Source organism: Hypanus sabinus, chromosome 11, assembly GCF_030144855.1.
Source record: "Hypanus sabinus isolate sHypSab1 chromosome 11, sHypSab1.hap1, whole genome shotgun sequence".
NCBI lineage: Eukaryota > Metazoa > Chordata > Chondrichthyes > Myliobatiformes > Dasyatidae > Hypanus > Hypanus sabinus.
In genome coordinates this window covers 6,643,512-6,670,582 of record NC_082716.1, presented here as the reverse complement: position 1 = coordinate 6,670,582, position 27,071 = coordinate 6,643,512, and the positions used below count along the sequence as shown (strand labels likewise).

At 45.0% G+C, this 27,071-nt stretch overlaps 1 protein-coding gene across 1 annotated transcript; it reads right to left on the bottom strand.

Annotated features, from left to right (window-relative positions):
• Nucleotides 1–675: 675 nt before the first annotated feature.
• On the bottom strand, nucleotides 676–26,628 carry LOC132401681 (guanine nucleotide-binding protein G(I)/G(S)/G(O) subunit gamma-5-like). The gene is made up of 3 exons (XM_059983745.1): nucleotides 26,417–26,628; nucleotides 6,345–6,497; nucleotides 676–2,888 (listed from the first exon to the last, which is right to left on the bottom strand). The coding sequence occupies exons 1-2, from the start codon at nucleotides 26,495–26,497 to the stop codon at nucleotides 6,372–6,374; spliced, it is 207 nt and encodes a 68-aa protein (XP_059839728.1). The 5' UTR covers nucleotides 26,498–26,628; the 3' UTR covers nucleotides 676–2,888; nucleotides 6,345–6,371.
• Between the last annotated feature and the right edge of the window lie 443 nt (nucleotides 26,629–27,071).

Here is a 27,071-nt window from a genome sequence, read left to right as displayed (position 1 = left end):
GGCAAAAGTTTAAGGGAAACACGAGGGGGTATTTCTTTACTCAGAGAGTGATAGCTGTGTGGAACGAGCTTCCAGTAGAAGTAGAAGAGGCCAGTTCAGTTGTGTCATTTAAGGTAAAATTGGATAGGTATATGGACAGGAAAGGAGTGGAGGGTTATGGGCTGAGTGCGGGTAGATGGGACTAGGTGAGATTAAGTGTTCGGCACTGACTAGGAGGGCCGAGATGGCCTGTTTCCGTGCTGTGATTGTTATATGGTTATATGGTTAAGGTCAATAAAAACAACTGTTAGTCTTTATTCCCTCCCCCATCTTACTAGATTTCCCACCCTGGCCTCTTGCTGCTTTTCACAGCCTTACACCTTCCTCTGGTGTCCCTTCTCCATTGGTCCATTCTCCCCTCCTATTAAATTACTTCTTTAGTCATTACCTTGTATCACCTCCCAGCTCATTACTTCAAACCACCCCCCCCCCCACCTAGTTTCTCCTATCACCTGCCAGATTGGCTTCTAACTTCTATTATTCTGGTATCTTCTCTCTTCCTTTCCCGGTACTGATGAAGGGCCTCAGCCTGAAACATTGAATGTTTATTCCTCACTGTAGATGCTGCCTGATCTGTTTTTCTAGCATTTTATGCCTGTACAGTTCTGTGCAGGTTATGAATTGTTTGCCAGACACTGAATAGGAAGAACGTTTATTTCTGATCTGGAACGCTTGGTGCTTACAAAAAGAGAAAGACTGGTGTTTCTTTACATGAGAACCACACAAAAGGATAAGGCTGAGATACAGCTCACAAAATGATTTAGAATCAAATGTTTCAAACACAATGTCATGCACAAAATCATTTTAATACAGTGCTTAACTCCATTTGCTACCTCACTAATTCAGGATGAGAACGGCCATAAAATTAGTTTGCCAGTCACTCCTAATCTGCACATTTAAAAAAAGTTTATTGCAAGATTTAGATTCTTCGACTAGCCTACACTGTAATAATACTAAACAGACCATAAGTCAACAGTTGAACCACGTTATGTCCATTTTGAATTGATTAAGTACTGCATATACTAGGGATTAAGATTGTAAATAGTTGTGGCTTTATGCCAAACCTCACAGATTTGAATACTTGACTGACAGACTAAGACTTTACACATCTTGTGTACTTTCCTCAGAACCAGTGAGCTGCACACTGGACTCTTTAATACAGAAAGATACAGCATGGTAACAGACCCAACAAGCTAATGTGCCCACTTTAACCATTATTGCTGGCAGCTCATTCCAAACACACACTGCCCTTTGTGTGAAAGAGTCTTGCCTGATTGTTCTTTTAAACTTGTCGCCTCTGATCTTAAATTGTTTCTTTTTTTTTGGGAGATGCAGCATGGTGATTGGCCCTTCTGGCCCAATGAGCCTGCTCCCACGTGTCAAATTAACCTCCCGAACCTGTCTGTAAGGAGTTTATACGTTCTCCCCAGGACCACGTGGCTTTCCTCCAGGTGCTCCAGTTTCCTCTCACAGTCCAAAGACAGACTGGTTGGTACAATAATTGGTCATTGCAAATTGTCCGGCGATTAGGCAAGGGTTTAATTGAGGGTTGCTGGGTGTCACAGCTCGAAGGTCCAGAAGGGCACCTTCTGAGCTGTAGCTCAATAAATAAATAAATAAACAAACCATGTCTTCAGAATGAGGGAGGAAGCAAGCAGGCATTGGGAGAAGATACAAGCTCCTTATGGACTGCGGCAGAATTGAACCTGGTTTGCTGCCACCGTAATAATGTTACATGAACCATTATATCACCGTGACAATGCAACATAACTAATTGCCATGAAGTAGATGGCAATGCTGTAACCATTTGTGTGTTCCAATGTGGAAGCTTTAGAGAGGGTGCGGAGGAGATTTACCAGGGCTCTTCTCTTATGAGGACAGGTTGAGTGAGCTAGGGATTTTCCCTTTGGAGAGAAGAAAAATGAGAGGAGAGGTGACTTGATAGAAGTGTACGAGATGATGAGAGGCATAGGTCTCTCTCCCCCTCCCCCCCCCCCCGGTGGAAATGGCTAACACAAGGGGGCATAATTTTAAGGTGATTGAAGGAAAGTATAGGGAAGATTTCAGAGGCAAGCTTTTTTTAAAATACACAAAATGGTGGGTGTGTGGAACGCTCTGACTGGAGTGGTGGTAGAGGCAGATACATCTGGGACATTTAAGAGACACATCGATGGTAGAAAAAAATGGAGGGCCATGGGGGAGGGAAGGGTTAGATTGATCCTGGAGTAGGTTAACGGTTTGGCACAACATGGTGGGCTGACTGGCCTGTACTCCGCTAATATTGAATAACAAAGGTGAGCTGCCTTCAAAACAATACTGTAAAAGTTACACATCAAGACAGTTTCTAAATTACGGCTCTTTCAATAAATCTCAACTATTACACTTTTGCCATATGAAAGTCTTAAACAAATTAACATGGTCAATACCGAACCTTGCTTAGGGTGGTTTTGAAACCTTGGGAGTGGTATCTGGAAGAACATTCAATCTTGCACACTAGTATATAAAGTATCAAAATGGTTTTAACCACACTGCTCAAGTCAGATATTAATTACAATGTCATAACAAGTATACAAAGTTTTTAGAAATAGCATTACACCCAAGCTACTAATGTTGTAACTACAGCACCAGAATGAAGCAACAAGTGAGGTTTAAATCAATATTAAAGGACAAGTTTTAAAAAAAATGACAGTATGGAGAGTTGGCACAGATTACAAGAGATTTTCAGAAAGATCCAACATGGCTTGTCCGTTGGTTTGAAGGCCACCGAGAATCAAGATTAGTGTAAACATCTTCATTATTTTCAGAACCATGCGTCAAGGACAGATTTCCCATTGAAGACCCAAAAATACCTGCAGTGAAGAGAAAATAAATTATAAGGCATTGGTCAGAGTACTTTTGTACTATTGACAGCAATTTTGGAATGTGCTGGCATTGGACAGGGTCCTGAGGAGGTTCACAAGAATAACCCAGAATAAAAGGGTTAACATTTGATGGCTCTGGGCCCGTACTCAAGAGTTTAAAATGGCAGTGGGGGGGACCCCATTAAAACCTATTGAATATTGAAAGACAAATCATAAAGAAAGGCTGCAGATGCTGAAAATTCAAAACAACACACACAAAATGCTGGAGGAACAGCAGGTAAGCCAGACTCTATGGAGAGGAATAAACAGTTGATGTGACCCTTCTTCAGGACTGAACTTTAGAAAGGCCTAGACAGAGTAGATGTGGAGAGGGTACTTCCTATGGTGGGGGAGTCTAGGACCAGAGGGCAGAGCCTCAGAATAGAGGGACGTCCATTTAGAAGAGAGATGAGGAGGAATTTCTTTAGCCAGAAGGTGGTGAATATGTGCAACAGACGGCTATGGAGGGAAGTTCATAGATTCTTGATTAGTCAGGACAACAAAGGATATAGGGAGGGAGTAGGAGAATGGGGTTAAGAGAGATAATCAGCCATGATAGGAATGATGGAGCAGAATTGATGGGCTGAATGGCCTAATTCTGCTCCAATGCCTTATGGTCTCATGGACGTAGACTGAACAGCTGGGACTAAAAGCACTGAATCCTGTGATAATAGCTTATCAACCTAAGACACACTTTCTACGTGTTAACTCAATCTACGCCAGTACATTATAGGAAGAGGTTGCCCAGGCTACTCTTTATCTCTTGGAATGTAGAAGAATGAGAAGTGTTTAAAATAATGAGGTGCATAGATAAAGACGGTTTTTCCCCAGGGTAGGGAAGTGAAAACCATAGATCTAGTGTAGAGGTTAGCGCAACGCTATTACAGCTCAGGTTGCAGTTCAGAGTTCAATTCCGGCAGCTTCTATAAGCAAGTTTGTACGTTCCTTCCTGTGTGCACATAGGTTTCCTCTGGGTGTTTCCTTCTGCAGTCCAAAGATGTGCTAATTAGCAGGTCGATTGTCCTGTGATTGGGCTGGGGTTAAATAGGTGGGTTGCTGGGCCGAAAGGGACCCGAGGGATGCAGCGAGCTGCCATAGGAAGTGGTTGAGACAGGTACAATAGTGCCATTAAGAAGCACTTGGACTGGTACATGGAGAGTCAGTGCCCAGAGAGATACGGGCCGGGCGCAGGAAATTGAGACTAGCTTGGTGTGTGCAGTGGTCGACATGGACGAAGTTTTCCCTTTCACGAGGTTTGGAACGCTCTTCCTCAAACGACGTTGGAAACGAGAGAATTTGTATCTTCTTAAAGTGGAGGTAGATGATTGCTTGTCAAGAATTTAAAATTTTATTGAAACCTACTGATATCCAAAAGGCCTGGATAGAGGGGACGTGGAAAGGATCACAGGTCAAAATAAATTTATTAACAAAATCTATCCATGTCATATACAGACCGAGACAGTGAGATGAAGAAAGGGAAGGGAGGTGTCGAAAATGGACCAGGTGAAATTTGAGGAAGGGGTGGAAGTTGGAGGCAAAGTGAATGAAGTCAGAGTACTTGCCCCACCTTTTAAATCTACTCCTCAGCTTTTTTTCTCCAGTCCTGCTGAAGGGCTTCGGCCCAAAGCATCAACTGTATTTTTTTCCCATAGATGCTGCCTGGCCTGCTGAGTTCCTCCAGCTTTTAGCACACGTTTCTCCCACATGTTTCTATCATCCATGTGCCTATCTACGAGTCTCTTAAATGTCCCTAACGTATCTGCCTCTACCACCACCCCTGGCAGTGCATTCCATTGTGTGTTAAAAACCTACCTCTGACATCCCCACTATACTTTCATAAAATCACCTTAAAATCCCTTGTATTAGAAATGTCCATGCTGGGAAATGTTTCTGTCCATTTGGCAGTGCATTGAGGCAGAACACGGAACATAATGCAGAATAAAATATTACAGCTACTGAGAAAATGCAGGACCCCTAGTCGCTTTGAACCTGTGCGCTCTAGTATCTGACAATTCCATCCTGGAGAATACATTCTGACTGCCTCATGTATCCATGCCTTTCGATTCTAAATTCCACCAGGTCTCCCCTCAGTCTCTGACATGCCAGAGAGTGACGTCATGACGACAAACTTTGCCTCGCTGTCGGTAAAACAAAACAGCTGGTAGTGTGGGGTCGGGGTCGGGTGAGGGGGGGGCAGTGCTCTTGCTCCTGCTCACACCAACGGTGTTGAGTTTGAGAGGATTCAAAGTTCCACGGAGTGAATGTCACCAACAGCCAAGAAAGCTCGCCAATGCCTTCACTTGCTCAGGAAGCTGAAGAAATCTGGCACGTGCCCTTTGACTCTCACCAGTTTTTATCACTGCATCGTAGAAAGCTCCCTATCTATATGCTTTGTCACTCGGTACAGCATCTCCTCTGCATGTCACCGCGAGAAACCGCAGAGAGTTGTGGACACAGCTCAGCATGTCGTAGAAACCAGCCTCCCCTCCGTGGACTCTGTCTACACTTCTCACTGCCTCATGTGAGGAGTGTTTGATGGCTCTGGGCCGGTACTCACTGGAATTCGGAAGAACGAGGGGAGATCTCATTGAAACTTTTTGAAGTTGAAAGGCCTCGATAGATTGGATGTGGAGAGGATGTTTCCTGTGGAGGGGGAGTGTAAGACCAGAGGACTCCGCCTCAGAGTAGAGGGATGGCCATTTAGAATGGAGATGAGGAGGAATTTCTTCAGCCAGAGAATGGTGGATCTGTGAAACTCATCGCCATAGGCAACCGTGGAGCCCAAGTCACTGGGTATATTTAAAGTGGAGGTTCACAGATCCTTGATTGGTCAGGGCATGAAGGGATACGGGGAGAAGGCAGGAGATTGAGCCTGAGAGGGAAATAGATCATCCATGATGAAATGGCAGAGCAGACTTGATGGGCCAAATGGCCTAATTCTGCTCCTATATTTTATGGTCTTATGGCTCAGGAATTCAGCCAGAAAATCACCCAGGACATTCTCTTTTTTCCCTCCCTCGCCCAAAAGGCTGGAAACACGCACTACCAGGTACACGGACATCTTAATCTCACAACCTATGCTATTATAGTTTTGCTCTTATTGCTTACCTTCACTGATTTACCAGCAGACTTTTACCCAGGGTAAGAGATTTGAAAGTGTTTGGAGGGAAGTAGAGAGAATATAAGACACAGTTTATAGACAAGAGTAGTTGTATCAATAACATTCTAATTTCTATTTCACTTAAATAGATAATTTGTTACTCAGTTAAATGGTACTTTGTCTTTTTATATATCTTTTAAATTATTGCCATGAAACTTAGGCTAATTGTGACAGCCGCTTAATTGGGACAAAATGTACTGGTCTGGATGAGTCCCAATTAACTGGAATCCACAATATTTACTTACCAAAGTAAAGAAGAATCCTATTTGCGTTTACAATATCAAACAAGGTTTGAAAGGTCTGAAGGGATTGGTGTTTGGATGGATTCCTGTCAGTAATGGATCCAGTTGTGCGTTCTGCAGGCAAAACTGCTTCAGGTCTGTGGCTGCTTGCGATACCTGTGGTTGATAATTGGTAGGAGAGGGATGGTGGGGGCGAGGGAGGTGAGGAGAAACAACAGTTAAATTGATTCAAGATTGTTTAACATCGTTCCCAGTACACAGGTATAGAGGAGAACAAAATTGTTACTCCGGGTCTGTTGCAACCCAAAAAAACCCAATAAAATAAAGAACACAATAATAAAACTACAATATTTATGAGACAGCTTATATAGCTTGATTGTATGTCTATAAAGTGATGCTAGGCACAGGATTATCTATACATAAAGTGACTGACAGGAAATGATGACGTAGTGGTGGTTGGGGTGTGGAGGGGTGGGTTATTGGGTGGAGGTGTTGGTCAGCCTCACTGCTTGGGGAAAGTATAGTCGGCCCTCCTTATCCGCGAGGGATTGGTTCCGGGACCCCTCACGGATACCAAAATTTGTGGATGTTCAAGTCCCTTATTCAACCTGTTCCAATGCGGTGGACCTTAGGACCCAGCAGAGCTCTGAATGCAGTGCTTCTGTTCACGAAAATAATCACGATGGAAAATAAAGTGGAAATAATAAAGTGATCTGAAAGAGGTAAAACGCCATCGGTCATTGAAAAAGCGTTAGGCTACAGTCGATCAATGATCCGAACAATTTTAAAGGATAAAGTGAGAAAGGCTCTGCCCCAATGAAAGCTACAATTATTACTAAGCAACGCAGTGGTTTAATTATTGGGTTTTGGGTTTTTGATCCTCCACATCAACCCAGCACAGTGGACAGCGCACTCGGGAGCAATCTGTCACTGGATCAAACTCGAGAACTTCCGTTCCCGAGCCCAGTTCTGAAACATACGTTCTTACATGTTTTATATGCATAGAAGGATAAAATATATACTATATATTAAGACAAACTTTTGACTAACTGTTGCTAAATAATACCGGGTGTACCTGTTCTGACTTACTTAGTAAGAGAACTTCCGATTTTTTTTAATCCCGATCCATGATAACCCATGCACATCCTCCCGTATACTTTAAATCATCTCTAGATTACTTATAATACCTAATACAATGTAAATGCTATGTAAAATAGTTGTTATACTGCATTGTTTAGGGATTAACGACAAGAAAATAAGTCTGTACATGCTCGAACAACAAGAGCTGGAAGAGCACTTCTGGGTTTTTGCGATTCGCAGTTGGTTGAATTTGCGCATGCAGGATTTGCGGATAAGGAGGGCCGACTGTAACTGTTTTTGGGTCTGGTGGTCCTGGCATGGATGCCACGCACCCTCCTCCCTGATGGGAGTGGGACAGACAGACCATGAGCAGGGTGGGTGGGATCCTTCATGATGTTACTGCCCTTTTCTAGCACCTTTCTGTATCTATGTCCTTGCTGGTGGTAGACTGGTGCCAGTGATGCACTACGCAGTTTTGACTACCCATTCGTTGTACAGCCGTCCTGCCCCTAGAGTGCAGTTTCCCTACCAAGCAGTAATGCAGCTTGTTAGATTGCTGTCTACTGTGTATCTGTAGAATGAGGTGAGGTCGGCTTTCTTCAGATTCCTGTAGGATGTGTTTCGAGCCATGAGAGATTGCACAAGTTGTGCACTCCCAGGAGTCTGAAGCTACTAGCAGTCTGATACATACCAGACACCAACTACTTAAAGGATAAACATCTCATATTCCATCTGGGTAGCCTCCAACCTGATGACATGATCATTAGTTTCTTAAACTTTCAGTAATTTTCCCCTCCCCTTTCTCTCTTCTTCAATTTCCCATTCTGGCCTCTTACCTCTTCTCCCCACCTGCCTCAGCTCCCCCTGGTGCCCCCCCTTCTTCTCTTTCTCCCATGCTCCACTATATTATCTTATCAGATTCCTTCTTCTCCAGTCCTTTACCTTTCCCACCTATCACCTCCTAGCTTCCTACTTCATCCCCTGCCCCAACCCAACTGGTCTCACCTCTTACATCCTCCTTCCCCTCCCACCCCCCCCCCCCACTTCCCCACTTCTTACTCTGGCTTCTTCCCCCTTCCTTTCCAGTCCTGATGAAGGGTCTCGGCCCAAAATGTCGACTGTTTATTGACTTCCACAGACGCTGCCTGACCTCTCGAGTTCCTCTAACATTTTGTGTTTAACCAGCTGCATCCACTCTGCATTGTTTCCTTTTAACTCTAACGCACAGGAGTGGAACAGTAGTGGGCACGACCCGGTCCACTGCAGACACAGACACAGCCCTCTCCACTACTGACAGCATCTAGAGGAGATAGCACCAATGATCAAGGATCCCTGTCATACAGGCCAACTTCTTACAGCTCCCATCCAACAGAAGGTACAGAAGCTTGAAGCCTCCCTTTGACCATTTGGTCCTCGAACCAACTGGCACAACCTAACCCTACCTCAACACCAGACCACCTCCTGCACCCGTCTCCTTTCCTGCTTTCTTGCACTAAGGTGATGTCGTTCAGTCGTTTTTCCCCTCTGTATAGCATAGTTATGTTGGGCCATCAGTTAATCACGGCAGCTGCTCATTGGACAACTCTTAAAGAACAAAAACTAACTGAGGAAATATTCCCTTTGCTTATTTGGCACACTGTGCAACTTCATTGGGACAGTTTCTAACTAGCACCAGTCATGTTACCAGGCATTGGTAAGGCCAAATTTGGAATATTGTGTACAGTTCTGGTCACCGAATTATAGGAAAGATATCAATAAATTAGAGAGAGTGCAGAGACGATTTACTAGGATGTTACCTGGGTTTCAGCACTTAAGTTACAGAGAAAGGTTGAACAAGTTAGGTCTCTATTCATTGGAGCGTAGAAGGTTTAGGGGGGATTTGATCGAGGTATTTAAAATTTTGAGAGGGATAGATAGAGTTGACGTGAATAGGCTGTTTCCATTGAGATTCAAACGAGAGGACATTATTTGAGAGTTAGGGGGCAGAAGTTTAAGGGAAACACAAGGGGGTATTTCTTTACTCAGAGAGTGATAGCTGTGGGGAATGAGCTTCCTGTAGAAGTAGTAGAGGCCAGTTCAGTTGTGTCATTTAAGGTAAAATTGGATAGGTATATGGACAGGAAAGGAGTGGAGGGTTATGGGCTGAGTGCGGGTAGGTGGGACTAGGTGAGATTAAGAGTTCGGCACGGACTAGGAGGGCCGAGATGGCCTATTTCCGTGCTGTGATTGTTATATGGTTATATGTGCACTTTTGTGGCTGTTAGAAATCACATTGTGCTTAGAATGAACTGTTTTTAAAGACCATCAGCTGCATGTGTTTGTGCTCAAAATGCAGTGATTTTTGTCACTGATAGTTGGCAGGAAACTAGCAGTAAGACAATTCCAAACCGTTTTGCTCACTGTGGTTTCAAGCATTCAGGCTCAGAAATACCATAAAATGGCTGGAAGTGAAAATAAAATGATTTCACTACTTTGACAAGTTACAAAATCCAAAGAATTTGAAAGTATTGACAACTGAATGTTACAATGATGATTTGGAGGATGCCATCATTGGCACTGCTTTATCTGCGCTTGGTGTCTACGCTGATTTTGTTCATTTACAGTCAATCAAAAGAACACAGCAGCATGTGTACTCTGGATGAATTCCTCTGTTGTTACCTATTAGGAACTAATAAAGTTCATGATTCAGTGTGTTGTGTGTTCTCGGATACTCTGCACACCACTGTTGTAATGTGTGGTTATTTGAGTTACTGTCCTCCTGTCAGTCTGGCCATTCTCCTCTGACCTCATCAGTCCTGTTGAAGGGTCTTGGCCCAAAACGTCAATTGTTTCTCTTTTCCATAGGTGTTGCCTGGCCTGAGTTCCTCTAGCACTTTGTGTGTAGCTCTCTCATTAGCACAGCATTTTCACCCACAGAACTCACTGGATTTTTTTTTGGAGTTTTTTTTTTAAACACTCTGTAAACTCTTGTTTATCCGTTGTGTGTTAAAACCCCAGGAGATCAGCAGTTTCTGAGATACTCAAACCACCCCATCTGGCACCATCAATCATCCCACAGTCAAAGTCACTTAGATTACATTTCTTCCCCATTCTGATGTTTGATCTGAACAACAACTGAACCTCTTGACCATGTCTGCATGCTTTTACGTATTGAATTGCTGCCACAATTGGCTGATTAGATATTCATATTAATGAGGTGTACAGGCATACCTAATAAAATGGCCACTGATGCATCTTTTGCTTCTTGCAATTTGAAATTACAAATGCCTTCCCCTTTCCATTCCATGGCAACTGCTGAGTAACTGAAGTTTAGAAACACAAACTGTAAAGTTGGCTGCTGTTCGTGGCTCAGGCGAGGGAAGATATTACCTGCTTATTGTTACGTGCCAGTGAAGTCCCAGTCAGGAGATACAAAGTGAGGCTCTGAACACAGACTTTACCATTTTAAGGAAAAACACTTTCACCACAACAGAGGAACTGGCATGCAGCCAATCACTGCAAGCTGGGGACTTTCCCCTGCATTTGTGTAGGATAGTGGGCTTAATTTTCAAAGCATACACACACACACACACACACAATGCTGGAGGGCTCAGCGAGTCAGGCAGCATCGATGGAAATGAATAAACAGTTGACATTTCAGGCTGACACTTTTCTTCAGGTCTAAGAAGGGGGAAGATGCCAGAATAAAAAAAGTGGGGGCAGGGAACGAGGCTAGCTGGGAGGTGATAGGTGAAGCCAGGTGGGTGGGAAAGGTCAAGGGTGGGAGAGGAAGGAATCTGATAGGAGAGGAGAGTGGACATAGTGAAAGGGGAGGAGGGGGGCAAAGTGGAAAGTAAGTGAGAAGAGGTAGAAGGTCAGAGAGGGGAATAGAGGAAGGTGGAGGGAGGGTGGATTTGTTTACTGGAAGGAGAAACAGATATTCTTGCCATCAAGTTGGTGGCTACCCAGACAGGATTTTGCTCCTCTTGGCACAAGAGGCCATGGGCCGACATATCAGAATCGGAATGGGAATTAAAATGTCTGCCACTGGGGAGTTCCACTGCTGGCAGATGGAGCGGAGGAGCTCAACGAAGAATTCCCCTAATTTCTGACGGCTCTCACCAATGTGGAGGAGGCTGTATTGGGAGCACGGGGCACAATGGAGACTTACTGATCTCGTATACATCAGAACACAAACATCACATTTCACTGTGTATTAACGACAGGATGTGCTGGAGCAGCCTGTAAATGCCACCACACATTCCGGTGCCACGCTGCTCCGTGGAACCGCACAAGTTTCAGAATAACAAGGTGGGGGGGGGGGGGGGAAGCAGAGGATGACCAGCTGGAAGACATTTATTGCCCTCCAGTGATGCTGCCCCTGGTTCCTTAAAGTTGTCATAGCTGGGGGTAAACTGAGGATAAGTACACACGATCTATTAAATGCTCCCAGTGGTGTGCATATGAAATAGCCTCTGACAACCAAGTCCCCCTCCCGGCCTTCATGTGTGGCTTAGCTACCTAGCCTGGCAGAATTGTTTCTACTGACAGGAAAAGGGACAAAGGCAGGTTACAGGCACCTTAGAACCAGTCACTTCAGGCAGAATGTCTTGCGCTTATGATTTACACTCTCTCTCTCTTCAAGTAAATTTATCCATGTTCTACCAGCTTCAACTGGGCCTCTGTGTCCGACACACAACACACAGCCACAAGCCTCCAACCCTAGGCCAGGCTGATTCCTTGGGCCTCCTATCCTTGGCTCCGGTTTCTCAGGCTTGCAAGCATCGTGCCTCAAATTTCAGACTTCTGTCAACATGGAGTCACGCTGGGATGCTGGTCAATGTCATGGCATTAGGGTCAGACTTTGTTTCTTTAGGTGCATAGGGCTGGTTTTGGGACAGTGCAGGGAGTTAGGATTCAGAGACAAGGACGAGAGGACGTTAGAAGTGAGATTGCAAACCCTGCTCATCTTTCTGCCCACTCCTAAGGTTAGCAGCACCGTGAACACATGGAAACCAGCAGAGAAAATGGACTTGGGCCCAAGATATCAGATTAGAAAAATGAGGGAAGATCTTATTAAAGGGGGAGATGACAGGTCGATGTTTCCACAAGTGGGAAAAGTTTGAATCAGGGGACACAGTTATGAACAACACACTAAGTGCTGCAGCCACTCAGCATGTCAGGCAGTATTTATGGAAATGTTTCGGGCTGAGACCCTTCATCAGGCATGGAAAGGAAGGGAGAAGATGCCAGAATAAGGTAGGGAGAGAGGAAAGAGGTCTCGTTAGAAGGTGAGTGGGTGGGGGAGGGAGGATGAAGTAAGAAGCTGGGAGGTGATAGGTGGAAAAGGCAAAGGAGTTAAGAAGAAGGAATCCGATAGGAGGAGAATGGACCATAGCAGAAAGGGAAGGAGGGACCCCGGGGGAGGTGATAGGCAGGTGAGAAGAAGAGATAAGACGGGGAAGATGAAGAAGGAAGGGTGAAATTATGAGATTTGGGTGTGGTGGCAAGTCATTTGAAACTGAAGTGCACAGAAACTTGGAAAGGGTAGAAAAATTCTGGATTTCCCTGCTCCAGAGTTACAGAGACTGGATCACACCGGGAGTACTTAAAGAGAAAAGGCGGGGGTGGGGGGGGGGGTGAATTTTGTAAAATCAGGGATTTTTGGGCAATGTGGAACTGGCAGACAAGAACAGGACTGGGGCTGATCACCACTGTATCCTTGTATTGTGCACAAACTTGGCCACAAAGCCATCAATTCCTTTATCCAAATCATTGCCATATAACATAAAAAGAATCGGCCCCAAGAGACCCCTGTGGAACACCAGCAGTCACTGGTCAGCAGCCAATCAGAAAAGGCTCCCTTTCTTCCCACTCTTTGCCTCTTGCCAATCAACAACTGATATCCATGATAGATTCTTTGCCTGTTAAACCATGGGCTCGTAACTTGTTAAGCAGCCTCATGTGTGACACCTTGTCAGAGGCCTTCCGAAAATCCAAGTACATAGCATCCACCAATACTCCTTTGTCTATCCTGCTTGTTATTTCTTCAAAGAATGCCAACAGATTATCAGGAAAGATTTTCCCTTGAGGAAACCACACTGACTATGGCCTACTTTATCATGTGTCTACAAGTACCCCAAATCCTCATCCTAACAACTGACTCCAACATCTTTCCAACCACCGAGATCAGACTAACCTTTCTTCTGCCTCTCTCCCTTTTTGAACAGTGGAGTGACATTTGCTTTTTTCCAGTCCTCTGAACCATTCCAGAATCTAATGATTCTTGAAAGATCATTGCTTATGCCTCCACAATTCCTTCAGCACCTCTTTAAGAATGCTGTGGTGTATACCATCTGGACTTACCTACCTTCAGACATTCCAGTTTCTCTAGAACTTTCTCCCTAGTAATGGCAACTTCACACACTTCTACCACTGACACTCTTGAATTTCTGGCATATTGTTCATCTTTTCCACAGTGAAGACTGATGCAAAGTGTTCTTCTCCAATCAATTTTGGCCAGCTCCTTTTTCATGCCTCTGTAACACTGATACATTTGACTTCAGCTTCTCCCTTTCAAATTGCAGTGTGAATGCTGTCATATTATGATCACTGGCCCCTAAAGGTCCCTTTACCCTAAGGCCTCTAATCATTTCTGGTTCATAACACAATGCCCGATCCTGAATGGCTGATCCCCTAGTGGGCTCAATCAGGAGCTACTCCAAAAAGTAATCTCGTAGGCACTCTACAAATTCACCCTCCTGGCATACAGCACCAACGAGATTTCTCCAATCGACCTGCATGTTGAAATTCCCTATGTAACATTGCCCATTTGACTTCCATTTTCTATCTCCTGTTGTAATTTGTAGATTATATCTTTGCTACTGTTTGTGGGTCTGTATAGAACTCCCATCAGGGTCTTTTTACCCTGCCAGTTCTCGAGCTCTACTCACAAAGATTCAGCACCTTCTGATCCTATGGCACCTCTTTTAGTGGCGTGATTTTATTTTTCTTTTACCAACGGAGCCATGCTACCCCCTCTGCCTTCCTGCCTGTCCTTTCAATACAATGTGTATCCTTGGATATCAAGTTCCCAGCTATAATCTTCTTTCAGCCGTGATTCAATGATGTCTACAACATCATACTCGCCCACCTGCAACTGTGCTGCACATTTATCAACCTTATTCCAAACACTGCATGCATTCAAATACAACACCTTCAGTCTGGTATTCACCCTTTTTGATTTAGTCCACCTCTTGCGTTGCAACTCATCCAGTTGACTGCAATTTTGCCCTGTTTGCAAACCAGCAACTTCTTCTTCAGCACTATCACTCAAGTTACAGGTCAGATTAGGGTTTAGGAACAGGAATGTGGGGGAAATTAAGAGTTCAGATTCAAGTTTAGGGACAGGGATGTGGGAGTTACAGGTCAGACTAGGGTTTAGGGACAGAGAGGTGGAGAGTTACAGGTCAGGGGTCAGATTAGGGTAGGGACAGGGATGTGGGGAGTTAGAGGTCAGATTAGGGTTTAGGGACGGTGATGTGGGGAGTTAGTGGTCAGATTAGGGTTTAGGGATGGGGATGTGGGGAGTTAGAGGTCAGATTAGGGTTTAGGGACAGGGATGTGGGGAGTTAGAGGTTCAGATTAGGGTTTAGGGACAGGGATGTGGGGAGTTAGAGGTCAGATTAGGGTTTAGGGATGGGGATGTGGGGTAGTTAGAGGTTAGATTAGGGTTTATGGACAGGGATGTGGGGAGTTAGAGGTCAGATTAGGGTTTACGGACAGGGATGTGGGGAGTTAGATTAGGGTTTACGGACAGGGATGTGGGGGAGTTTGAGGTCAGATTAGGGTTTAGGGACGGTGATGTGGGGAGTTAGTGGTCAGATTAGGGTTTAGGGATGGGGATGTGGGGAGTTAGAGGTCATATTAGGGTTTACAGACAGGAATGTGGGGAGTTAGAGGTCAGATTAGGGTTTAGGGACGGTGATGTGGGGAGTTAGAGGTCAGATTAGGGTTTAGGGACAGGGATGTGGGGGAGTTAGAGGTCAGATTAGAATTTAGGGACAGAGGTGCGAAGGAGTTGTTGATTAGGGGCAGTAAGTGAAAACTCTGGACAAGAGTTCATCTTCAGGTCAAAGTGCTCCGTGTCGAACATCAATGATCCTGGAAGGTTGTGTTAGCAGGTGCCAAGGAGACCAGTGGTCCCCAGATCAGAGACTGGTCCTGGATAGGAGCTCTGTATAGGTGGAAAGTCCTGGGTACAGGTGGGAATCAGGAGGGCTGGTGACCTCCCAGGTTACTGAGGTCAGAGGTCCATGTAAATTGAGAAGTCAGGGTGTGAAGTTGAAGCTGGTAATGCTGAAAGTCGAAGTTCAGAACATGGTGAGTATAGAGGTAAGTGGTTAAAGATCAAAGTTTTATGTTTGCACTAGTTATATTTTTAATAAATTTCTTATTGTAACTTACAGAGCCTTGAAAAAGTATTCAGCCCCCACAACTATTTTCACATTTTGCCATCTCGTTTTCCAAATTTAAAATATATTGAGGTAGGATTGTTTGAGCTAATCTACAAAGCATCATGTCCAATCAAAAGAAATATTCCAAAACCTGTCAAAAATTTACTAAAATTGAAAGCAAAATTGTGAGGCTGTAAGGTATTCATCTCCTTTCTAATGATAACACTAACTCTCCTCAGGTGCAATACTGTATATTACCTTGGCAACTCACCCAATTTATTGATGTAGAAAATTGGAGGATCACCTGTTTTCAATTAATTTATAAGAATAAATAACCCCTCTCTCTATAAGCTCCAACAGTATGGTAGATTTTCAACAGACCAAAGCAAAATGAACATTCAGGACAAGTCAGGGAAATGATGATAGAGAAGCACAAACGGGGGAAAGATACAAGACCACCACAAAAGCACTGAACATACCTTGGAGCCCTGTGAAAAAGTGGAAAAAATACCAAACCACAGACACAGGTCAGACCACCACTCTAAACTTAGTCACCGGAGAAGAATGGCACTTGTAAGAGAGGCTTCTGTGATGCCAACAGTCACTCTGAGGGAGCTGCAGAACTCAGCAGCTGTAACTGGAGATGCACTTCATGGCTCCATAATCTCTAAGGCCTTACATGGCAAGGAAGAAACGTTAGCTAAATAAAAAGCATATCCTTGCTTGTAAAGACTTTGTGAAGTGTTACTTAGTAGATACTAAAGAGATGTGGAAGGGCTTGTGGTTGGATAAGACTAAAATGGAACATTTTGGCCTCAACTTTAAGTGGTACATGTGGCAATAATCTAATACTGCACGTCAGCCAGATAACACCATTCCCACTGTAAAGTATCATGCTAAAGGGATGCTTTTCAGTAACAGGGACGAGAGACGGGAAGACGAATGCTGATAAATACGGAGAGATCCTGGATAAAAACCTGTTGGCCTCCGCCAGAAAGCTTAAACCGGAGAGGAGGTTCATCTTTCAGCAGGAAAACAACACAAGACATACTGCCGGAGCAACAAAGGAGTGGATTCAAATGAAGAAATCAGATGTCCTTGAGTGGCCCAGTCAGTCCTGGTCTTAGCCTGATTGAACATCTCTGGCAAGACCTCCCGATTGCTATCGGCCACTGCTCCCCGACTAACCTGGCACAGCTTGAGCAATTTTGCAAAGAGGAATGGACAAATCCTGCTCCATCACGTTGTGCAAACTAATACAGACTAATCCCAATGGCTGTAGGAGCTGTGAGAGGTGGTTCAGCTAGGTACTCAGCAAAGGGGGGTGAATACTTCTGAACTGCTGACATTTCAGTGTTTGAAGTTTTAGTTTTACATGCTTTATAATTTTATATTTTCTGGCTCTACTGTGATTACAAAAAAGGAGCATGTGATTCACAAATAAAAACTCTCAGTTAAATTGATCAAAACCCCTGGTTGTAACACTCATTTGGGTGAACAAAGGGGTTGGGGAGGGCTGAATATTTTTTACTAGGCAATATTTTTAATAGTTTCTTTTAAAATTTTGCACTGTACTGCGGCCACAAAACAACAAATTTCACAACATACATTATGCAGCATTGATCTTTAAGACCCTGACCACCAAGGACACGCCCCCTTCCTTGTTACTACCCCATAGGGATCCCTGCTTTAACAGGGTTCAAACTTCAAATATTCATCAAAGTATGTATACATTATACAATCCTGAGACTCCTCTCCTAACAGGCATGAAACAAAGAGAGTCCAAAAAGAATATGAATGATATACATCATCAATGTGCACAGAAAAAAAAACACATCACACAAACAGTAACCGCAAGCAAGTAGTGTTTCTGATTTGAAGTCCCTGAACTGAGTCCCATAGTTAAGCGCAGAGTCAAGTAAAAGCCTTGGAGCAGTGACCTTAATCAGGCTGTAACTCGCCTCAGGCCCCTACACCCTAACCTCATGCACCTGGCCCGGCCCTTAAATCTCTGTCCAAACAGCAAGTCCTGCTGCTTGGATATGCTGGACTTTGCCGCCTCGATTCGGCCTGTAAATCTCTGTCCAAACAGCAAGTCCTGCTGCTTGGATATGCTGGACTTTGCCGCCTCGATTCGGCCTGTAAATCTCTGTCTGAACATGGTGCTCAGTAGCATCAGCACCCTCTAGGGCTTGGATCCCACTGCTTTGATCGAAGTCTGAACTGTCACGCTCTCGACTTCTGGCTCGCTGCTTTACTTTGCCTCGGTTCTGCTTCCAAGTCCAAAGGGAAGTTGCAGATTATTACTTGTGATGATTGTTTGCCAGAAAAGTGTGGTTAACAAAGTAGCTTCCCTTGTTTCGTTAGCCACCAGCGCCATCTTAAACCACCTGCCAAAATGTTGCACAGACACCTCTCACTCCCTGCACAGGTGAGTAAGATCGAAAGATTACACATACTGAGAGTGGTATCATTCAATCCGAAACCAGATGCTAATTCTAAACCAATTGAAATTATGACGACTGGAGTTGATAAGTTTGCTGCGGTACATTGGGAAACAAGACAAACAGTTAACCTGGAAAATCTTGAAGAGTTATTAGATTGCTTATATCTAAAATTTATTTAGACCAAAAGACACGGTGCAGAATTAGGGTGCTCTGCCATTCCATCATGACTGATTTATTAACTACCTCAACCCCATTCTCCTGCCTTCTCCCCAAAACCTCTAATGCCTTGACTAATCAAGAACCCATCAACCTCCCCTTCAAATATACTCCGCAGGTGCCCGTGGCAACAAATTCCACAGGTTCACCACCCCCATGGCTAAACTCTAAAGTAAAATGTGATCTAAACATAAACTGAAAAATTAAAAATATTAGATAAAAATAGGGATTATAATATTGCCAAAAAGAACAGAATTTAAAACAAAATCAGAATTCAGCAATAGAGGGTGAAGAAATTGACAAAAAGTTAAAGCACAAATAACCTTGTGGGAAACAGAAAAGCCAACAGTGACTGCTTCAACCGATACTTCAAAACAAAATAATTCTGACAAAGTTGTCGTGGATCTCTTATAGACTGAGAGCGAAGAACATTACAGCACAGGAACAAGCCCTTTTGGCCCAACATGTCTATGCAGACCACGTTGGCTCTCCACTCACTGTCTGGTAAAACCCGAATCACTACGGGTAGGTAACACTCTGATCAGGATCAGAATCAGGCTTCCTATCACCAGCACGTGTCATGAAATTTGTTAGCTCAGCGCAGCAGCACATTACAATACACAATAATATAGAAAAATAAATATGTATATTAAATAGTTAAATTAAAAACTGTGCAAAAACAGAAATATTTTTTTTAAAAAGGTGAGGTAGTGTCCATGAGTTCAATGCCCATTCAGGAATCGGATGGCAGAGGGGAAGAAGCTGTTCCTGAATTGTTGAGTGTGTGTCTTCAGGCTTCTGTACCTCCTTCCTGATGGTAACATTGAGAAGAGGTTATGCCCTGGGTGATGGGGGTCCTTAATAACATACGTCGCCTTTTTGGGGCAACACTTCTTGTAGATGTCCTGGATACTACAGAGGTTAGTACCGAAAATGGAGCTGACTAATTTCACAACTTTCTGTAGCTTCTTTCGATCCTGTGCGGTAGACCTCCCCTCCACCCCACCCCACCCCAACCACACCAGACAGTGATGCAGCTGGTCCACAGTATGTCTGTTTAGTTCTCACTTCTCATTAAATGGTCTTTTAATTTTGTTCTGTTTTGGAAAAATTGTGTATATTTTATATTTAATTTGTTTTTTTCCCCTTGAAAATGTTATCTGACGCTCTGTGCCCGTGATGCTGCTGCAGGTTTTTCATGGCAGCTGTACATGCATACTTGTGCAGATGTCAATAAACCCCACTTTGACTTTGTTAATGAGGCGATCGAGTATCATGTCCAAGCTTGCAGATGGCACTGTATGGGCTGTGAGGTCAGTGCAGACATTTTTCAAGGGAAATCGTTAAGAGAATGAGTGGGAGGGGGAAGGAAAGAAAAAGTGAATTATCTTGTAAATGCTGAGAGTCTGAGAGACCTTGTACACATGAGGGCATAGATTTATGATCTGAAGTGAGGGATTTAAAAGAGACACCGGGGCAGCTTTGTCACGCAAAGTGTGGTGCATATTTGCCCTGCTTCACCCTTCCATCAACCTGCCTTCTCCCTGTAAACTTTGATGCCCCGCCCAATCCAGAACCTATTAACCTCAGCTTTCATATACTTACTGACTGCACTGTACTGCAATGAATATATTTAAAATGCTAGTTATTCAACAGGTCAGGCAGCATCCTTGGAGGAGAATCAACAGACAACATTTCAGGCACAGACCCTTCATCAGGAGGCCTACAAACAAGCTGGATGAACTCAGCAGGTCCAGCAGCATCCATTGAGAGGCGCAGTCAACGCTTTGGGCAGAGTCGAACTGAGTCCTGACGAAGGGTCTCGGCCCGAAACGTTGGCTGCTTCTTTCAACGGATGCTGCCCGACCTGCTGAGCTTATCCAGCTTTTTTGTACGTCTTGATTCGACCACAGCATCTGCAGTGCACTTTGTGTCAGCAGGAGTCCTATTGCTGGACTGGCTTCGGTGTGTAGCCCTCGCCTGCTCCCTGTAAAAGGAGTTTGTTGCTCCTTACTTCCACCTACAATTTGGGTTTAAACGAGAGGATGGACGAACCGGGGTTGTTTTCCCTGGAATGGCAGAGGCTGAGCGGAGATCAGAGAGAGGTTTATAAGATTTTATTGATTTATTTAGAGATACAGCATAGTATTGGCCCTTCGAGCCTTGCTGCCCAGCAACCCATAGTTAACCTTAACCTAATCACGGGACAACTTACAATTACCTATTAACCGATACCAGTACCAGGAATGTGGGAGGAAACCAGAGGACCTGGAGAAAATCCACACATTACACAGGGAGGACGAACAGAGACTCCTTAGAGTGGACACCGGGACTGAACTCCAAACTCCAACGCCAATGCCAGGGCTTTATTAGCATTGCCCAAACTGCTATACTACCATGGGGCTAGAGGTTTATAAGATTATGAGTAACAGACAGCATCTTTCTCCCAGGGTGAAATGTCTAATCCCAGAAGGCTTGCATTTAAGGTGAAAGGGGGTAATTTCAAAGGAGATGTGAGGGACAAGTTATTTACAGAGAGTGGAGGGTGGTGGTAAAGGTAGATACTGTACATTAGGGACTTTTAAAAGTCATTTAGATAGGCACATCCACATGAGAAAAATGGAAGGATATGGACATCGTGAATTGAATTGACTTTATTTCTTACATCCTTCAAATACATTAGACACCAGATACTAGAATACTACGACACAGGACAGGCCCTTCGGCCCTCGACGTTTTGTTGACCCATATATTGTTTAAAAAAAGTACTAAACCCACACTACCCTATAACCCTCTATTTTTCTTTCATCTATGTGCCTGTCCAAGAGGCTCTTAAAAACCCCTTATGTTTCAGCCTCTACAACCATCCCTGGCAAGTCATTCCAGGTTAAAAAACTTACCCCTGATGTCTCCACTAAATTTCCCTCTCTTAATTTTGTACATATGCCCTCTGGCGTTTGCAATTCGTGCCCTGGGAAACAGGTACTGGCTATGCCTCTCATAATCTTGTAGACCTCTATCAAGTCCCCTCTCATCCTCCTATACTCCAAAGAGAAAAGTCCCGGCTCAGCTAACCTTGCCTCATAAGACTTGTTTTCCAATCCAGGGCATCCTGGTACTTCTCCTCTGCACCCTCTCCATAGCTTCCACATCCCTCCTATAATGAGGTGACCAGAACTGAACACAATACTTGAAGTGTGGTCTCACCAGAGGTTTGTAGAGTTGCAATGTGACCTCTCCACTCTTGAACTCAATCGCCCTATTAATGAAGCCTAGCATCCCATAAGCCTTCAAAACTACCCTATCAACCTGTGCAGCGACCTTGAGGGATGTATGGATTTGAACCCCAGTGTCCCTCTGTTCATCCACACTCTTAAATAACCATTAACCCTGTACTCAGTCTTCTGGTTTGTCCTTCCAAAATGCATCACCTCACACTTGTCCGGATTGAACTCCATCTGCCATTTTTCTGCCCAACTCTGCATCCTGTCTATATCCTCTTGTAACCTTCAACAACCTACAGCTCCATCCACAACTCCTCCAATCTTCGTGTCATCTGCAAACTTACTCACCCATCCTTCCGCCTCTACATCCAGGTCATCTATAAAAATCACAAATAGCAGGGGTCCCAGGACAGATCCCTGAAGCACTCCACTAGTCACCGACCTCCAGGCAGAATACTTTCCTTCCACAACTACCCTCTGCTTTCTTCCTGTAAGCCAATTTTTTATCCAAACAGCCAAGGTTCCACTTATCCCATGCCTCATGACTTTCTGGATGAGTCTGTCATGAGGGACCTTGTCAAATGCCTTGCTAAAGTCTATGTAGACCACATCTACCACCCTGCCATCATCAATTTCTTTTGTTACCTCTCCAAAAAACTCAATTAGGCTCGTGAAGCATGATCTTCCCTTCACAAAGCCATGTTGACTATCCTTGAGTAGACTGTACTTCTCCAAATGCTCGTAGATCATATCCTTAAGAATCCTTTCCAATAGTTTGCAGACCACTGATGCAAGACTCACTGGTCTACAGTTCCTAGGATTTTTTTTTAAACAAGGGAACTACATTTGCCATTCTCCAATCCTCTGGCACCTCCCCTGCAGCCAAAGAGGATTCAAAGATCACAGCTACTGCTTCAGCAATCTCTTCTGTCACTTCTCACAGCAACCTAGGGTATATCAAGTACGGCCCTGGGGACTTATCAAGGTCCTTTTCACTTGTGAATACTGAAGCAAAGTATTCATTTACGACCTCCCCAACCTCCTCCGCCTCCAGGCACACGTTGTCTTCTTTATCCTTTAGCAGCCCCACCTTCATTCTTGTCATCCTTCTGTTCTTCACATACGCAAAGAACGCCTTGGGGTTCTCCTTAATCCTACATGCCAAGGCCTTCTCATGCCCCCTTCGAGTTCTCCTGTCCTTTCTGAAGCTCCTTCCTGACTACCCTATATTTCTCATGAGCCCCTCCTGCTTCCTATATCGAACATGCTTCCTTCTTCCTCTTGACGAGTTGCCTCATGTGTTTCGTCAGCCATGGTTCCCTTTTCCTATCATTTTTTCCTTGCCTCAGTGGGACAAACCTATCCTGAACCCAGCTCAAGTGGTCCCTAAACTTCTCCCACATTACTTCTGTGCTTTCCCCTTTGAACATCTGTTTCCAATTTACTCTCACTAGTTCCTGCCTCATCCCTTCATAGTTAGCCCTTCCCCAGTTAAGCACTTTCCCATTTTGTCTGTTTTTATCCTTTTCCATAGCTATACTGAAGGTAAGTGAGTTGTGGTCACTCTCACCAAAATGCTCCCCCACCAAGAGGTCTGTCACCTGACCAGGTTCATTACCCAGAACTAGATCCAGTATAGCCTCTCCTCTCGTCGGCCGGTCCACATACTGTGTCAGGAATCCTTCTTGAACACACTGACAAATTCAGCCCCATCTCTCCCCCTTGCAGTCAGGAGGTGCCAGTCAATATGAGGGAAGTTGAAATCACCCATAACTACTACCCTGTATTTCCTGCACCATTTTAAAATCTGCCTGCTTATCTGCTCCTCGGTGTCCCGCAGGCTATTTGGGGGCCTATAGACTACTCCCAGCACCGTGATTGATCCCTTCCTATTTCTGACTTCCACCCAGACTGACTCAGTGGACACTCCCTCTGCAGCGTCCTCCCTTTTTATAGCCGTGATACTATCCCTGACCAGTAAAGCTACTCCCCCCCCCTCTCTTCTACCTCCCATCCTATTCCTTTTAAAACACTTAAACCCCGGTACCTACATCAGCCAATCCTGCCCTTCCTCCAGCCAAGTTTCAGTAATGGCCACAACATCGTAGTTCCACATACTGATCCATACTCTAAGTTCATCCCCTTTATTCCTAATACTCCTAACGTTGAATAGACACATTTCAACCCCACCTAACCAGCTACATTTATGTTTTGTCCCCTGCCTGTCCTTCCTCACCAATTCAGAACACGTAGTATCATGCCCTTGTCCTTCTACCCTAATCTCTGCACTCACATTCCGATCCCACCCCCTGCCAAACTAGTTTAAACCCTCCCCAACAGCTCTAGTAAACCTGCCCGCCAGGATATTGGTCCCTTTCCAGTTCAGATGCAGCCCGTCCTTTTTGTACAGGTCAGACCTTCCCCAGAAGAGACCCCAATGATCCAGAAATCTGAACCCCTGCCCCCTGCACCAACTCTTCAACCACGCATTTACCTGCCGTAACTTCCTGTTCCTACCCTCTCTGTCTCGTGGCACAGGCAGCAATCCCGAGATTACCACCCTTGAGGTCCTGCTTTTTAACTTCTTTCCTAACTCTCTATATTCCTTCTTCAGGACCTCATCCCTATTCCTATCTATGTCATTGGTCCCCACGTGGACCACGACATCTGGCTGCTCACCCTCTCTCCTGAGAATACCGAGAACTCGATCCGAGATATCGCAGACCCTGGCACAGACCATCCGGGATTCTCAATCTCTCCCACAGAACCTCTAATCTGTCCCCCTAACTATCGAATCCCCTATCACTACTGCTCTCCTCTTTTCCCTCCTTCCTTTCTCGGTGCCAGAGATGTGACCACTGCAATTGTTCCTGGTAGGTCGTTCCCACCAACAGTATACCTATTGTTGATGGAGTATGATGAGTAAAAATCTTCACGTTACATCTCCATCTAAATGTGCAATCTTAGTAATTTATAATAAATGGAACAGTCAATGTAACATAGAAATACACTCAAATCAGCCCGAGTTAATCTGACAGGCAGGCGGGATTATTGGCCATCTGATTACTAATTTAATTGGTTCGGTAAAGGGCCTGTTCCTGTGCTGTACTGTTCTATGTTCTACACCCCCCCCCCCCCCCGCCCCCCCAGCCTTCTCCAATCACCGTAAATTTATGCACCTTGCTATTAACTACTGCCCAAGGCGGCAGGGGCCTCTGGCTGTCCGCTGTTAACGAGTCACCCCGCATCCTCCTTCGCTCCAAAGAGAAAAACCCTAGTTTGCAGATGTTGCAAGTCCAGAGTCCCAGTTTGCTTAACTTCCCCCCCCCCCCAGAATATTTCCCCGTCAGAAGAGCCTCTTGTTCGTGATTTCTGCCCTGCAGTCTAAACTTAAAGCTGGCAGAACATATGAAGAACCAGCAGGTCACCAGAGCGCGGACAGAAAAGCACCGCTGACCGATTCCAACACGGGCCGGGGTAACACTCTGCCTCGGGATTCACGTGTTGATCTCAAAGTGAAGCAAGTCTCCCCAGCCGGTCACCAAACACAAACAGCAAGAAAGAAATAACCCTGCAAGCCCCTCCGCCAGCCAATGGTCCTTAATAATTAATACCCGATGACTCTTAATGAGATACTGTCTCTCCTCGATGTTAACCTGACCCGTTTTAGACAGTGACCCGGAAGTTTAGGCACCCTTCCGTTTGTTTTCAAAGTTTACTTTAAATAATCGGGCAGGAGTTATAAATAAACAAGAGAGGATAGTTTATTTTCACTTTTGGACTTTAACCTTAAGAAGGATAATACACCTCCCACTCGCTTCCCTATACAGTTAGATTAATTCGAATGCAAAGCGAGGGCCGTGTAGAGAGAGAGTTCATAAGATGGCAGGCGCAAACACACAATGGGCGTTTATGTTATGAAGGTGATGAAAAAAGGCGCTAACAAGGAAATGAGACGGGGAGAGAGACAGAAAAATAAATTATATAGACGAGATTCTGGATTTCCAGCAGAGTAACACACACAATGCTGAAGGAACTCAGCAGGTCAGGCAGCATCTATGAAGGAGAGGGAACACCTAGCCTGTACTCCTTCCCTTCCTCCACCTTTTTATTCTGGTGTCTCTCCCCCCCCCCCCCACTTCTTCAGTCCTGATGAAGGGTCTCGGCCTGAAAATTGACTAGGTATTCTTCTTCATAGATGCTGCTGAGAGATGGGGAGGGAATGCGTGTGAGAGACAGAAAGAGAGGTTCACTTCTGCGATGGGAAAGAAGAAACTTGGGTCTGGGACCTGATAGTTCAAAGAAAGGTTAACAATCCTGGAGTTTAGACGGAAGTGAAACTGGGCTCACACACAAGCTCACTCTAAACAGCATAATTAATGCTTTAAACGGTATTATAATAATTGGTTTAAATGGTCATATTTGCATTACAGTGAATGAGGTAACACCCGGAAGCATCTGCCCCGCAGTTACCGACTGCACATTCAACAGCAGTTATAACCTGTCGCGTTGTCTGTAAATCGTTGTAAAATCAGCACGTCCTGTTAGATGTGTGGTCAGCCCCCACCCATCAGCGGGAAGGGGCTATCACGGGCGGCGAGGGCCGAATGCGCACGGTGGGAGGAATGGCGCTGATAGCGGCGGCTCCGCCCTGCCGCGGGTAACCGGCTCACCTTAAGCCGCTTGATGCCAACCTCAAAGCGGAGCTGTTCCACTAGCTTCCTGGTCGCGACCAGGTTGCCGGTGCCGGACATTGTCGGAGGCGGACGGGCTCTTCTTTCCCCTCTCTCTGTGCTCTCCGGCCGGGCGCTGAGCGAGAGTCCGTCTCTGTCACCTCCCTTCTCGGCTCTCACCAGCGCTTTTTCCGGTTTCCCTTCACAACGCTAGTGGGGCGCCCCGTAATGTTCAGAGGCGGAGCAGCAGCGAGGGAACACAGGATCGAGACGGAACACAGTCCAAAACACAGGACATGGTGAGGGAACGCAGTCCAAAACACAGAACATAGTGAGGGAACACAGTCTAAAACGCAGGACATGGTGAGGGAACACAGGATAGAGACGGAACACAGTCCAAAACGCAGGACATGGTGAGGGAACGCAGTCCAAAACACAGAACATAGTGAGGGAATGCAGTCTAAAACGCAGGACATGGTGCGGGAACACAGTCCAAAACACAGAACATAGTGAGGGAACGCAGTCTAAAACGCAGGACATGGTGAGGGAACACAGTCTAAAACACAGGACATGGTGAGGGAACACAGTCCAAAACACAGAACACAGAGAGGGGACACAGTCCCCACATAGGATATTATGACCATTTTAAATAGGG

Bases quoted from the DNA above. Each gene is read 5' to 3' on its own strand.
- LOC132401681 (XM_059983745.1), bottom strand. From the start codon at position 26,497: ATGTCCGGCACCGGCAACCTGGTCGCGACCAGGAAGCTAGTGGAACAG. The intron at 6,498-26,416 runs GTGAGCCGGTTA...TATCAACCACAG, and splicing joins TTGGCATCAAGCGGCTTAAG to GTATCGCAAGCAGCCACAGA.